At 40.5% G+C, this 14,102-nt stretch overlaps 2 protein-coding genes across 5 annotated transcripts in view; one reads left to right on the forward strand and one right to left on the reverse strand.

The window, feature by feature from the left end:
• LOC126250848 (thioredoxin reductase 2, mitochondrial) overlaps positions 1 to 6,648 on the reverse strand; it is a 73,079-nt gene extending 66,431 nt beyond the window's left edge. Inside the window, exons 1-4 of one of the 3 annotated variants that reach the window (XM_049951593.1) lie at positions 6,490 to 6,648; positions 5,782 to 6,014; positions 1,255 to 1,385; positions 972 to 1,046 (exon numbers count right to left, since the gene is read on the reverse strand). In XM_049951593.1, coding sequence (XP_049807550.1) covers positions 972 to 1,046; positions 1,255 to 1,385; positions 5,782 to 6,014; positions 6,490 to 6,499 — 449 coding nt within the window. In that variant the 5' untranslated portion in view covers positions 6,500 to 6,648. Of the gene's footprint in view, positions 1 to 971; positions 1,047 to 1,254; positions 1,386 to 5,781; positions 6,015 to 6,087; positions 6,224 to 6,489 lie in introns of those variants that run through there. The other 2 variants (XM_049951591.1, XM_049951592.1) reach the window with 2 other exon arrangements.
• The window catches only part of LOC126250884 (C-factor-like), a 78,385-nt gene continuing 70,587 nt past the window's right edge, over positions 6,305 to 14,102 (forward strand). The window contains exon 1 of one of the 2 annotated variants that reach the window (XM_049951595.1): positions 6,305 to 6,438. In XM_049951595.1, the coding sequence (XP_049807552.1) occupies positions 6,316 to 6,438 (123 nt within the window). In that variant the 5' untranslated portion in view covers positions 6,305 to 6,315. Of the gene's footprint in view, positions 6,439 to 7,321; positions 7,674 to 14,102 lie in introns of those variants that run through there. The other variant, XM_049951596.1, reaches the window with a different exon arrangement.

A 14,102-nucleotide genomic window follows, 5' to 3' on the forward strand; every position in this document is an offset into this window, starting at 1 on the left:
AATAAAACAGAGTAAAAATGGCCCAAGATGTTACAGAACCATCCATGCCTCTAATGTGTCAGTGTGTATGTATTACTAATTTTGACTCATTGCAGGAGACTGACGCCCTTTCCAAAGGGAGAGCTGTGTAAAGACATTCCAATGACATTATGGACAAAGGACTATGGCCAAACAATAGAAAAATAATACTTCACTCCTTCACTTCACACACACTCTAACAAAAGGTTCCAAGGCAGCCTTTTCTCCTCTTCCACACAGAATTCAGCTCTAAGCTGTCTTCTGATCTGTCAAGTTATAATCTCTCTCTCTCTCTCTCTCTCTCTCTCTCTCACTCTCTCTCACTCTCTCTCTCTCTCTCTCTCACACACACACACACACACACACACACACACACACAAAAACCACCAACTCCAGCAGCTTGGGTCAGAATGCTATAAGTGAGTGTCTTTTAATCTTGCCTGTCTGCAATTTGATGTGTCTTCTTTACGGTAAGTAGCAATCTATCTTTTCCTACATTATAGATTACAAGCTCTGTCTGGCATGTAAAGCTGTACAACAACAAGTGTCCCAAATGCAGCCAGTGTACCCGCACTTAACACCATATATCACTTATTATGCAAATAGGTAACAATCTAAACACAAATTAGATTTGGTGAAATGCTGTTTTCACAACCACTGCAACAGGGGACAAAAATAGTTTTCTTTTGAAATTTCTTAAAAACGCCACCCTTTGCAATCTGCAGTTTTTGTAGCAACATTAAATTCTATATCTTCCTAGCTATTACGATCTGTTCTGAACAAAGGGTGATGATCTCATGACTTTAAAACCAAACTTAATTAAGTCAAATGATATACTTCCAAAAATCTGACCATTTAAAGAAAAAAAAAAAAATCACACCTCTAAAGGAAATGCACATCAGATTAGTGAATGTCAAAGGTTATGATTAAAATGTTAATCACCACTGACAGACCTCAATAAATGATCTTTTCTTCTGTCTGGATCTTTCCAACGCTCACGTGATCCTTCAAAACAGTCTCTTCTCTCCCTGTAATTGCAGAGGAGGCTACCATTATGAGACTAATGCAAACTATGGAATAACACCCTTCCAACAACTAAATCTGAATGCAAAAACAAACATTCACCCTCAATGAAGCAGCATTATTTTAAACAGAAGGATAAGTTTTAGTTCAGTATGCATAGACATTACACTCCTTATAAAAGCAGTAATGTAAAAAGCAATTAAGTCAACTCACTTTTCTCTCAACTGCACTCGTGTTACCCAGTTGACTGATTTTATGTGGTCTTGAACAGCATTTCTAAGAACTTCCCAGTTATGTTTTACATCTTTTAATTCAGGAACTTCCCATCCATAAAACTTAGCATCCTACAAAAATATAAATGAAATAATTATTTTGTGTTTTGTCACAGACAGTGAAAGCATCTGCATCAAATTCTACAAAGGTTTACAAAGTTTTGAAATATTTTATTTATTGAGGTATTAGTAAAATACTTAAATATATACTACATTTGCAAATTATGACTCAGTTATATTCAGCACCTACACACCTAAATGTGGCAAAATACTTCTATCACAACTTTTGCAGTAGGGCGTCAGATGGATCAATGTGAAAACATTCCGTAGGATATTGAACATGCCAATACCACCCATTTGTTTTGACCCATGGTGTTATAAAAATATGGAAAAACTACTCATTAAAATTTGATATACATAAAATATGTACTATAAGAGGTGTCATCTATTTATATTTGTTAGCTTTGCCAGGTCTCAAAGAGACTACAACCAGAACTTACATCCCCAACATACAGAAGCAAAATTAACACCGATAGTGTCCTGTTCCACATCACATGATATCATAACTTTCTGTCACTGGTCAAACCTGACATCTGGTTTCTGAAGGATCAAAAAGCCCATTTCAGATTCGTTAACAAAAGTGAAAAAGTTAGTTCCAAAAATTTAACATAGTATACTATACTATCCTTGACCAGTCTGGTAATATCAACAAGGAGGATAGACTGCTACTCACCGTAACGGTGACACACTGAGTTACATACAAACACAACAGAAAAATCGTTACACATCGAGCTTTTGGTCAAAGCCTTCAGGGGAAAACGAAAACACACACACACACACACACACACACACACACACACACACACACACACACACAAAAAAAACAGGCACCCTTCACACACATGAGCACTTCGGTTGGACTGCAACTGTTGCATTGAACAAAAGCTCTGGAGTGGGGGCAGGGAAGTGGCAGGGCTAGCAAGATACAGGTAGGAGGAGAGAAGAGAACTGTCTGATAAGAGTATTCAGGGACTAGAAGGCAGCAGAACAAAGCCATCAGGTGTGTTTAAGACCATGAAGGGGGGTGAGGAGGGGAACAAGGAGTTGAAAAGGAGAGGAGCGGAGGAGGAAAAAGACTGATAGGTGCATTGGCAGGTGTTGACTGGAGGATGTGGAACAGTAAGTTATTGTAGGCTTGGACTGGGATGATTTCTGGAGCAGAGAGTGTGTTGTAAGGATGACTCCTATCAGCCCAGTTCGGAAAAGCTGTGGTGCACGGGAGGGGGTCGACAGAAGCGTCCGATCCCATGCGTCGGCTTTGACCTGTGAAGTCATGACGGCTCGGAGTTTGGTTTGCGAGTGTGGCGTGTCTGTAGATGACGTCATGTTGTGGTTTCTGGTGGTATGTTCAGGATTTTCGTTTGTGTGGTGTAATGGGCTCAGTTTGCTTTTGCTCATTATCCAGAATTGTTCGAGTGTCGGCTGTGTTTGTAGTGGAATTCGTTTCAGTGAGTTAACGATTTTGTGTGAAGGTTAAGTTAGTGTTGTTCGCTGTACATCGTGTGGTAATTTTAGTAAAATTAATCGATTGTTGTTTTAGTTCAGGAATTGATATGACGGATAAAATTAACAGTGCGCAGGTCAAGTGAAGTGTTTGATACCAATGTGTGGCTGTGTATGTTGATATGGTATCGGGAGATGTTTTTGAGCTATATAGGCCAAGGGAAGTGTTGGATCCTAATTTATGGGATCGGGAGCTGCTGTTGAGCTATATAGGTCAAGGGAAGTGTCCGATTCAAGATGATATTGTGTTTAGTGGTATTTGGGGAGTTTTGTGAAGTCGGTTTTTTCGTCGTTTTGTGTGGTTTTGTATGGGGGTGGGTGTCTAAATTTGTTTATATTAAGTTTGCCCCCACCCAAAAAACACCCCATTATCCGCCCTTGTCCCGTTAGTGTCATTAGGCTTTTTGTGGAAAGTATGTGTGTTAGTGTTTCGATATATTTTCGTCCTTATAACGTGTACGTATCGACTTTATGTGCGACCTATTGGAATCGTGGTTTATGGTCGTTTCCACCATATTTGTGACGTCATGGGTCAAAGCAGACGGGTGGGATCGGACGCTGCCGTGTTTCTACGGGAGGATTCAGATGGCATGGGTTTTGAAGCAGCCATTGAAATCAAGCATATTATGTTCAGCTGAATGTTGTGCCACAGGGTGGCCTACTTTACTCTCAGCCACAGTTTGGCAATGGCCATTCGTCCTGGTGGACAGTTGGTTTTAAATTGGTACAACCACCAAACAGCTGTCCTCTAGGATGAATGGCCACTGCCAAACTGTGGACAAGGACATAGTGGACCTCCCTGTGGCACAACAGTCAGCTGCACATAACATTCTTGATTTCAATGGCTGCTTCACAACCAATCTGCATCCTCCCCTACACCAAAAATTTTCTGAACTGTGCAGATGGGAGTTATCATTAGAACATATTCTCCATTACTGAAATTATCCCAGTCTCGGCATACAATTATCTACTGCCCCCACATCCTCTACCCAACAATTTCCAACCCCTCCGTCCTATTATCTTCTTCCAATTCATAACCCCCCCCCCTGTTCCTCTCCCACCCCTTCAGCCACCCAAAGCACCTGGCACTCTTGTACTGCCAGCTTCTTGTCCTTACAGGTTCTGCCTGACATCGCCCACATCCCCCCCCCCCCCCCCCATCATCCAGATTGCTGGTTTCATTCAGTGCAGTAGTTGAATAGTTGCAGTCTGGCTAGAGAGTGCAGTCGTGTCTGTTAGGTGGCTTGCTTGTGTGAATGTGTGTGTTTTCCCTTCTTTTCTGAAGAAGGCTTTGGCCGAAAGCTCAATGTGTAAGTCTTTTTGTTGTGCCTGTCTTGCAACTCAATGTTTCATCTTTACAGTGAATAGCAATCTATCCTTTTCATAGCTGTTGATATTCCAACCTGGACTTGACATTGTTCAAGTCTGGTACGCCATTCTTAAGAGGTTGCTGTGATTAAAATGTAGCAACATCTGCACTGAGGAAACAATCCTTCATTCTTAGTACACATTACAGTGTTGTGTTACTTAGAAAGAAAAGCTTTTCAGTATAATATAATATACTAGTAAAACAAAAGAAGAGCCTTTAACACTATAAGTGCTGTTGCCACCTATTAATTGTGGAGCACAAAACACTGGTGGTAATATCTTAGTTTAAGTGATGGCAAACAGGAGCCTTCTATATAGCTGCAGCAAAACAGAGGTTGCCACAGAGTTGTTTGAAATTTTGTTACATGGTTTGTTGTTGTGGATGCACGAAGCAGCCATGGCAAGTCAACTTTAGCTCTAAAGACTTTTCTTTAGCCATACACCTACAGCACTTCCCTCTTACCAATGGAGTCTAATTTACTATAAGATTGTTGTTCATACATTTGTCAATAATTGTAGCTGTGTCACTATTTCATTGTCTCCAAGAACATGTGATTAGAAGTTGATCTATCTGTTCAGCAATAAGCCCCTGACTTCAATGTCAGCATATTTGGATAACAACATTCTGTTGCTATTGTCATTTATTATAATTCTGAAACTTCATTTCCTATCTGGAAGAGTTTGAAAACACTTTTTTTAAACCTTACTTCAAATGACCTATAATAAATCCAACTATTTCATATGTGCAGAAAGGCAGAGTAATGTTGCATTACACGCATGTGGATGCAGCACTTTTATGTGACCCACTCATTGTTCCTTCAAACACCTTTCTTGTCTGCAATGGCATAAACACAAATGATACCTGCTGCGATAATTACCACTTCACAACATAACTTACTCAGATATAAGTCTCTTCATACATTTTATCTGAGGAAAGCCATATCATAAGGACAAAAACCGTTATTTCTGGATGTACTATCACCACGTGTGATTCGCAACTGAAGCTATATGATCCTCAAATTGTTTCACTTAGTAATTTATTATTTCATAAGTAGGAAATTCAGAAATTATTAAACATGTGAAGCTATGTGTAAACAAGTATTGCTTCACTATCGCTCGCTCACTCACATGTTCAGCAATATGTCATTTTTGCCAATAAAACTTTCAACTCTGTTCCCTTTAAAACTAATCAGACAGGCACACTTAGTGGGGCAACTTCTGCTACTGACAAAATACCTTAAGTTAGTTGCAAATGTATGTAACGTGCCTGTACCATCATCTGTTCACATTTTTACGTTAAAGAATGCAATCATCATACAACAGTGTGTAAAGAAAGCAAGGAAGTGGTCTGATGTGCAAAACTGGTGTAGTTTTAACAAACAGGTAGCACCTCATTTGAAACGAACATATTTCATAATAGAATATATTTTAAATTTAATTACTCTTTGCTTAACTAGCTGATAATGTTATGTCCCTACACTGATATTGTCAAATTAAAAAATAAAAAAAAAATTTTAAAAATGCTGCTATTGCTTACATGTACTGCTTCACCAAGTAAGGCCGCTTGATGCATCAATTTCTTTGGTATACATCCAACATTTACACAGGTCCCTCCGAGACCCCACTTTGATCCTCTGGGAGATGGTGTGACGTAGTCCAAAACAGCCACTTTTGTTCCATACTGGACAGCTTCCTTCGCACATGCTAAGCCACCTGATCCGCCTCCGATGACCACCAGATCATATTCGAAATTACTAGGTGTTACCGCCGCTGTAAAAAAGTATAGTAACGCACTGCGTTTAGAGCTCATATAATCACAGATTTCAACGCATCAAAAACTTACTGGCAGTGCTGGTAATTGATCTCAACGAATACCATACAAGACCCTGAAAACTGACTCTATTTTTTGTTACTGTAACACATTTCAGCTGAGATGCACGCAAAGACAGCAGCCGAGTGCTAATCCCCGCAACCGCCATTCTGCGTCAGCTACGAGCTAGTCACGTTTCTCGTCCGCGAAACAGAGAAATATTTTGTTACTAACGTAGACAACACACACATTACATGCGTCATGAAATCTATTCTGATAACTGGCTGCAATAGAGGTTTAGGTTTGGGTCTCGTCAATAAATTAGTGCAAAGAAATTCTTTAAAAAACCTGATAGCGACTTGCCGGAACCCACAAACTGCTACGGTGAGTGAAAAATACGATAAATATATCGTTATTTAATCCTTGTATACTTACTTGGTGCCATGACGTTAATTCGATACCACAGCGATCTATGCCCTCCAGAAAACTCAATATGTGTGTAAATCCCAAACACTCCAGATCACGAATGACAAAAGGCTACGAAACGCTTTGCGGATTCATTCAAAGATACTCCTGCGTTGCCTAATCCGAGAGGCTCACCTTGACATGGAAAAAGAACTGTCAGCTTGATCATCAGTTTTTTACGGAAACAGGAAACTGGTTACCTCATGTCATTAGTTCTATGAAATGTGTATATTGCACAACTGATACATATAAATCACAGTGGGATTGCTTATTCTTAATAACTGATATATCTGGTTTAGTACCTGATTAACTTGCAGAAATTACTCAATTTTATTTTATTAGCCTTCAGACTGGAATACAGTACCAGAAGAGATTTCCCAGTCATCCTTCGTATAGAAAGTTATTTATTTCGTAGAACTGAAAGTACAGAATAAGCGATTAATCAATGAGAAAAATACCTCTGTCACGAGTGTTTCACTGAAAAACCTGAGAGACAAGACAAAATTAAAGAAATTGGATACATGAATATTCATGCAGTACTTCATTATAACGCAACATGCTGGACTTTCGAGAAAGTTTTTAATACGACAGAGTAATTAACCCTGAAATAGGCGTAACTTACCGGCGACTTTCTTTAATATGCCGACAGTTTAAAACACATATGACTTAAAAAGAATCGTGAAATCACTTTGTGTTAAGTTTCATTTGGTAGTACTTTAATTGATTTCGTTTGCCGTCTTCATTCATAGAATGTTTCCGTTGCGCAGTACGACACGTAATAGTTTATTTGCTTTGATATATCCAACTGAACAGTTTGCACCTTATTAATGTTGTGCAGATACATTTACTATATGTTAACGTTTCATCAAATACGAAAGCAGTAAATTCGGTGATTCTATTCATATCAAGTAGGACAGCAAGTGAAACCACATTTAAATACAACTGTATACAGTAGGAATTGAATATAGAACAAGTAGACCATTGTACAAAATAAGTAATATTAACTGTGGTGAACAGTAGTAATTTAAAGAACGTTTACTGAGTGAGTGAATTTGCATTATGGTTGTGAAAGTTAGTATACTATAAACAACCCTGAACAAAATGGGATGCTGTGATGACAGTTGGGTCCCTGTTGAAAAACACTAATGAAACAGGTACTAGTGTCTACCTCTTTAGTCAAGTCAATTAATGTTAAATAAATGTAATGATAGCATTCTACTGTTCATGTAATATGTTTTGATCACAGTGACATTAGTCACAGAACCATAGGGTCTGCAAGTGGGGGCAAGAGGAGACACACTGTTCAATAATTCAACATAACTTGCTCTATCACTCCTGACAAAAGTTCCTCAGCCCAGTCACAAATTTCGTTTGATGCCCCATACGACCATACTTTTTGATAATAAGTGTGGCTGTGATAATGAGTCAAATGCTTTTTTGCAATCAAGAAATGCTACATCTAACTGTCCATCTTGATCCAAGGATTTCAAAATATTGTGAGAAAAGTGTGAGTTGAATTTCACTTGATCAATGTTTTCAGAATCCAAGCTAGTTGGTATTGAGGATGTCATTCTGTTCGAGATACCTCAGTATATTAGAGCTTAGAATATGGGTATGTTCTAAGATTCTGCAAAAAATTGATGACAAGAATATTGGATGATAGTTTTGTGAATCACTTTTGCTATCCTTCTTGTAGATGGATGTGATCTGTGCTTTTTTCCTCTCCCGGTTTTATGTTCAAGGGCTCAGTGATAGAGAACAGTTAAATGAGGGGCTAAGCCAGCTGCAAATTCAGTATAGAACCTGAGAGGGATTCTATTTGGTCATGGAGCTCTTTTCAATTTTAGTGATTTCAGCTGCTTCTCAATGCCACTGGCGCCAAAATCTGTTTGAGTCATCTTTTTAGCAATATGAGAATTGTAGGGGCAACAGTCTGGATGATTGGTTGAACTGGCCTTTGTAACATCAACCAAAACAGCATTGCCGTGTTGGAACTGCGAATGGTTGAAAGCAAGGGGAAGCTGCAGCCACAATTTTTCCTGGGGGCATGCAGCGTTACTGTATAGTTAAATGATGATGGCATCTTCTTGGGCAAAATATTCCAGAGGTAAAATAGACCCCCATTTGGGTCTCTGGGTGGGGACTACTCAGGACGATGTTGTTGTTGGGAAAAACAAAATGGGCACCCTATGGATCAGAGTGTGAAATGTCAGATCCTTTAATTGGGCAAGTAGGTCAGAAAATTTAAAAAGGGAAATGGATAGGTGAAAGTTAGATATAATGGGAATTAGTGAAGTTCACTGGCAGGAGAAACTGGACTTCTGGTCAGGTGAATACAGGGTTATAAATAAAAAATCAAATAAGGGTAATGCATGAGTAGGTTTACTAATGAATAAAAAAAATAGGAATACAGGTAAGCTACCACAAGCAGCATAGCGAATGCATTATTGTAGCCAAGACAGACATGAAACCCACACCTATCACAGTAGTAGAAGTTCATATGCCAACCAGCTCCACAGATGATGAAGAGACTGAAGAAATATATGATGAGATAAAAGAAATTATTCAGATATTTAAGGGAGACAAAAATTTAGTAGTTATGGGGGACAGGAATTTGATTGTAAGAAAAGGAAGAGAAGAAGAAATAGTAGGTAAATATGGACTGGAGATAAGAAATGAAAGAGGAAGCCACCTGGTAGACTTTTGCCCAGAGCATAACTTAATCATACCTAACACTTGGTGTAAGAATCATGAAGGAAGGTTGTGAAAGTGGAAGTGACCTGGAGACACTGGAAAATTTCAGATTGATTATATGATGGTAGGACAGAGATTTAAGAACCAGGTTTTTTAAATTGTAACATATTTCCAGGGGCAAATGTGAACTCTGACCACAATTTATTGCTTATGAACTGTAGATTACAACTGAAGAAACTGCAAAAAGATAAGAATTTAAGGAGAAGGAACCTGGATAAACTGAAATACCAGAGGTTGTAGAGTGTTTCAGAGGGATCATTGCAAAATGGTTGACAAGAACAGGGAAAAGGAATACAGTAGAGGAAGAATGGGTAGCTTTGACAAATGAAATAGTGAAGGCAGCAGAGGACAAAGTAGGTAAAAAGATGAGAGCTAGTAAAAATCCTTTGATAACACAAGAGATATTGAATTTAATTGATGAAGAGGCTATTTCAGTATCCATTGAGAAAATAGGGTTAACCAACTGCAGATTGTGGCACACATTCAGACGATGTCTGTGATCTGGGCACCAGAGTCATATTTGGATCATTCCAGTGACTGGCAGAGAAAGTCAAGAATTGTAGTCTCGCTCACAGAATTTCAACAAAGCTCACAATCTGCAGCATTGTCTCCAGAGCAGATTGTGGTCTTCTGGTTCTGAGTTGAGTGAAAGGCTCAAACCAGAGACGGAATGTTCTGTGATAAGCTAGGCTTTTACTTCCTAGACTTGTGCCACTGGGTTTAGATCTGTAGGGTCCCCCTAAATGGGTCAGGTGTGTGCTACATTTGTGGTGGTGCACACTATGGCAGTTTTTTTTTTTTAATGACTCTCAATTCAGTCCAGATAACAAGCACCAGAGTTTCCTAAAAAGTTGAGGGGCTCACATAGTATCAGACACAGAAAGATGGTTAAAACTTGAAGTTGATAGCAAAAGATTTTTGGGAGAAACTTAAGCTTATATCAAAAGGCTAGGCTAATGGGAATTGAAGGTGCTGTATTTATCACAGTAGACAAGAAACTCAAATGTAGCTCCAATTTAGCATGAAGCTGCATGTGAGATTGTTTGGCCAATACTCAATATCAGGGATGAGGATAAACTTTGATAGAAACTTCATTTTGCTAGTACCCTGAGAACCCAATCACACTGCAATAATCAGAAGACACATTAACCATGAAATAATTAATTGGGATAATTACAGTTTTGTTTGTGGTGGGCCTAATGAAAGACATCCTGTGAAACATTAGTAAATGCCTCCTCTGAAAACTAAGTATGACAAGAGGTTAGGAACCTCACACATGATGGAGAAATGAGTATATTGGATCTCATGAGAACAAACAACATTGACCTCTTTGAGGATGTCCAAAATAGGGTCGCTGAGAGGAAGTTGCAACAACAATTATTGCCAAAGTACAAAGGGCAACTAAAACAAGTAGAATGATTACTTGTTCACTGAAATGGAGAAAAAGCAGTACTGTCAAACCTCCGCCACACACCGTTGGGTGGCTTGCGGAGTATGAATGTAGATGTAGAATGAGGATCTTCACACTTTGAGCTCAGGATACGAGGATGATGAGGAACTATGGCTCAAGATTAAAACAATAGTTGACCATACACTAGACAGATACATACCCAGTAGAACTGTTCACAATGAGAGGCTCCCTGCATGGTATTGAGTCACTATAAAGACTACTGCACAATAGGTGAAAAACAGAGATAGAGCTACAGATAGAGGGATGTTGAATGAAACATTTGCTGTAAAGAAAAATATGTGTGAAGTCTTCAGTGACTACCATAGCAGATTATTCACAAAAGATCTTTCACAAAACTCAAAAAAATTCTAGTTGCCTGTAAAGGCCGATAGTGACACAGAAGTTAGTGTGCAGTCAATCACCGATGAGAAAGGAACCAAAACTGAGGGAAGCAAAGTAAAGGCAGAAATGTTGAACTCCATTTTCAAATGTTCCTTTACAAAGAAAAAGCCATGAGTATTGCTTTATGGTTTTTTCTTGAAAACCATCAAAGGCAATGAAACATGGGTTTGTCACTTTGAACTGGAAACAAAACAGCAATCTGTGGTGTGGCACCCAACTACCTCTCCTCTGAAGAAGAAGATGTTAAAAGCTGCATCTTCAGCCAGTAAAGTCATGACAACAGTCTCCTGAGACTCTGAAAGGGTCAGTTATTCTGTTTCAAGTCCTCCCTCATTGTGCAGTGATTAACTCTGAAGTGTATTGTGCTTCCCTCAGGAAACTGAAGAAATGACTTCAACTTGTTTGTTGCCAAAAAAAATTAAAAAAAAAATAAAAAAATAAATAAAATAAAAAAAGGAAATTAACTTTTCCTTCTCCATAAAAAACGCAAGGCATCACCCAAGTCTGTGCACACAAGAGGACCTCACAAAACTTCATTGGATTATTCTCCCTCCACCCTAAAGCCTGGGAGGACATTAGTTCAAATCTTCATCTGGCCATCCTGATTTAGGTTTTGTGTGATTTCCCTAAATCGCTTCAGGCAAATGCCAAGAGAGTTCCTTTGAGAAGGCATGGCCAACTTCCTCCCCAGTCCTTCCCTAATCTGACGGGACCAATGACCTCGCAGTTTGGTCCTCTCCTCCAAATCAACCAACCAACCACCAGCCTAGGTCTTGCACCTTCTGACTTCCATCTGTTTGGCCCAATGAAGGATGCACTTCTTGGGAAGCCATATGTGGATGATGGGGAGGTTATTGATGTAGCAAGATGGTTGTTTGTTTGAATGGGAGCGGGGACCAATCAGCGAGGTCATCAGTCCCACGATCTAAGGTGCCAGAAACCATGGGAGAAACAACACAAACAGCACAGTCCAGTCAAGTGGCAGGGGAAATGAGCAAAGAGGTAAAGGGAATGTTGGGGCAGAAGGCAGAGGAAAGAACAGGAGGGGGGGGGGCGATAGGGAGAGCAGGGGTGCCCCAGAAACACTACGCCCATTGGGGCACCTGTATCACCACTGACCCATCCCGATCCCCACACTTGATCATGACACAATGAGGACAAGACCAGGGGAAGGAGGCATAAGAAAAGGGGAAACAAAACTGCACAAAAGATCAGACAAAACATAGGGAAAAAACAGGAAGAAACTGGCTGGTGCGGAGGCAAGGCCAAGGCCACCACAACCAATGCCAATTCTAATTGAGGTACTCCATTTCCAAAGGAAAATTCAAGAACATAAACCTGAGAGGACAAACCACTTATGGAAATAAAATTGAGGACAAATGTAACCATGCAAGTGTTGTCTGTTAACTCCTGGGTCAAGGAGAGTGGGAGGGCATATTTAGTGCAAAGGGCCAAAAGGCAGGGGCAGTCTAGCAACATATGGATCTCCGTGAGTCCCACAGCTACAAAGGGAAGGGGGGTGGCACATTGTGGAGTAAAAAGTCATGGCTCAGCCTAGTATGGCTCATGGCTGGTGCAAGGATGACAAAGGATGGTAGATTCTTGTAGGAAGAGGCGGAGGGAAGGACGCAATATGGTGAGACTCCCCTTGATTGCACAAAGTTTATTAGATGGGGTGGCCTCTTGAGAATCAGCCCATGATTGAGCAAAGAGGTATTTGACATAAAGCCACAAATGTGCCCCCAGAGGGGTCACAGAAAGTGGTGGGGGGATGGGGGCGTGGTGGAGGGGGAGGCCAGATGATCAGCAAGTTCATTAGCCAGGACACTGACATGGCTGATAACCCAAAGGAAATCATCTGAACAAGCAGTATCACCAAGATCGGCCAGAAAGCCATGGATGGCAGAGACTGAGTGGTGGTGGGAGAAACACCGAGGATAGTCTGAAGGCCATTCATTGAGCCCATACATAAAAATACTCGGGTTAGGGGAGTCCATTTAATAAAGCAGAGGGCTCAATAGATGGCCATGAGTTCCACAGAAAACACCCCACACATGGCAGGCAGGATATGGTGTTCCATGCCAACAGAAGAATTGAAGACATATCCGATGTGATTCGCAGATTTAAAGCCATTAGTATAAAAAACTATGGCACGCTGAATCTCTCATAAGAGCATTCAGAACAAACAATTAAACACCATTGGAGTGATGGAGACTTTCAGACCCTGGAAGAGGTCCATCCGATCCCAGGGCAGGGGAACTAATCAAGGGCAGATGGTCTGGAAAGAAAGTTGGAATGAGAACAAGGAAGAGAGTGGAAAATGCACCAGAGGGAAGTGAGATGTAGCCCAACCAGTGAACCTACCTGAGGGCAGGTAGTGGATGTGTGACATCCTGAAGCCACAAAATAATAATAATAATAGAACAGAAAAGGTGACGAGGGGTAGGACAGTTAGTGATGGCATAGGAAACCAGGAGCTGGGACTGCCAAACCAAAAGGGGAGGTATCCCAGTATCAACTAGACCAGAAGACAAGGCTAGAGCAAAAGGCACCGCTGGCCAAACGGATACCATGATGGTGAACCAGTTCCAAGAGGAGCAGCATGGAAGAGGCTTCAGATCCATAAACGTGACAATCATAGCACAGATGAGACAGAAATAGTGACCAATAAAGGTGGAGAAGGGTTGAACAGTCTGCACCCGACAAGATGTGGGCAGGGATGTGAAGAACACTGAGTTTACAAAAACAGCCAACCTTCAGAAGGCAGATATGGGGCAACTAAGTAATCGTGTTGTCAAAAAGAAGACTCAAGAAATGGAACTGGGGGACCACGGTGAGGTGTTGGGCATAGAGACAGAGCTTCAGATCAGGATGGGCCATAATATGGCTTCAGAAATTCACCACCATCGACTTAAGGAGAGAGGATTGAAAACCGTGTGAGGCTGTCCATGTGGAATCATGCCAGATGGCACCCTGG

Source organism: Schistocerca nitens, chromosome 1 (assembly GCF_023898315.1).
Source record: "Schistocerca nitens isolate TAMUIC-IGC-003100 chromosome 1, iqSchNite1.1, whole genome shotgun sequence".
Taxonomy (NCBI): Eukaryota; Metazoa; Arthropoda; class Insecta; order Orthoptera; family Acrididae; genus Schistocerca; species Schistocerca nitens.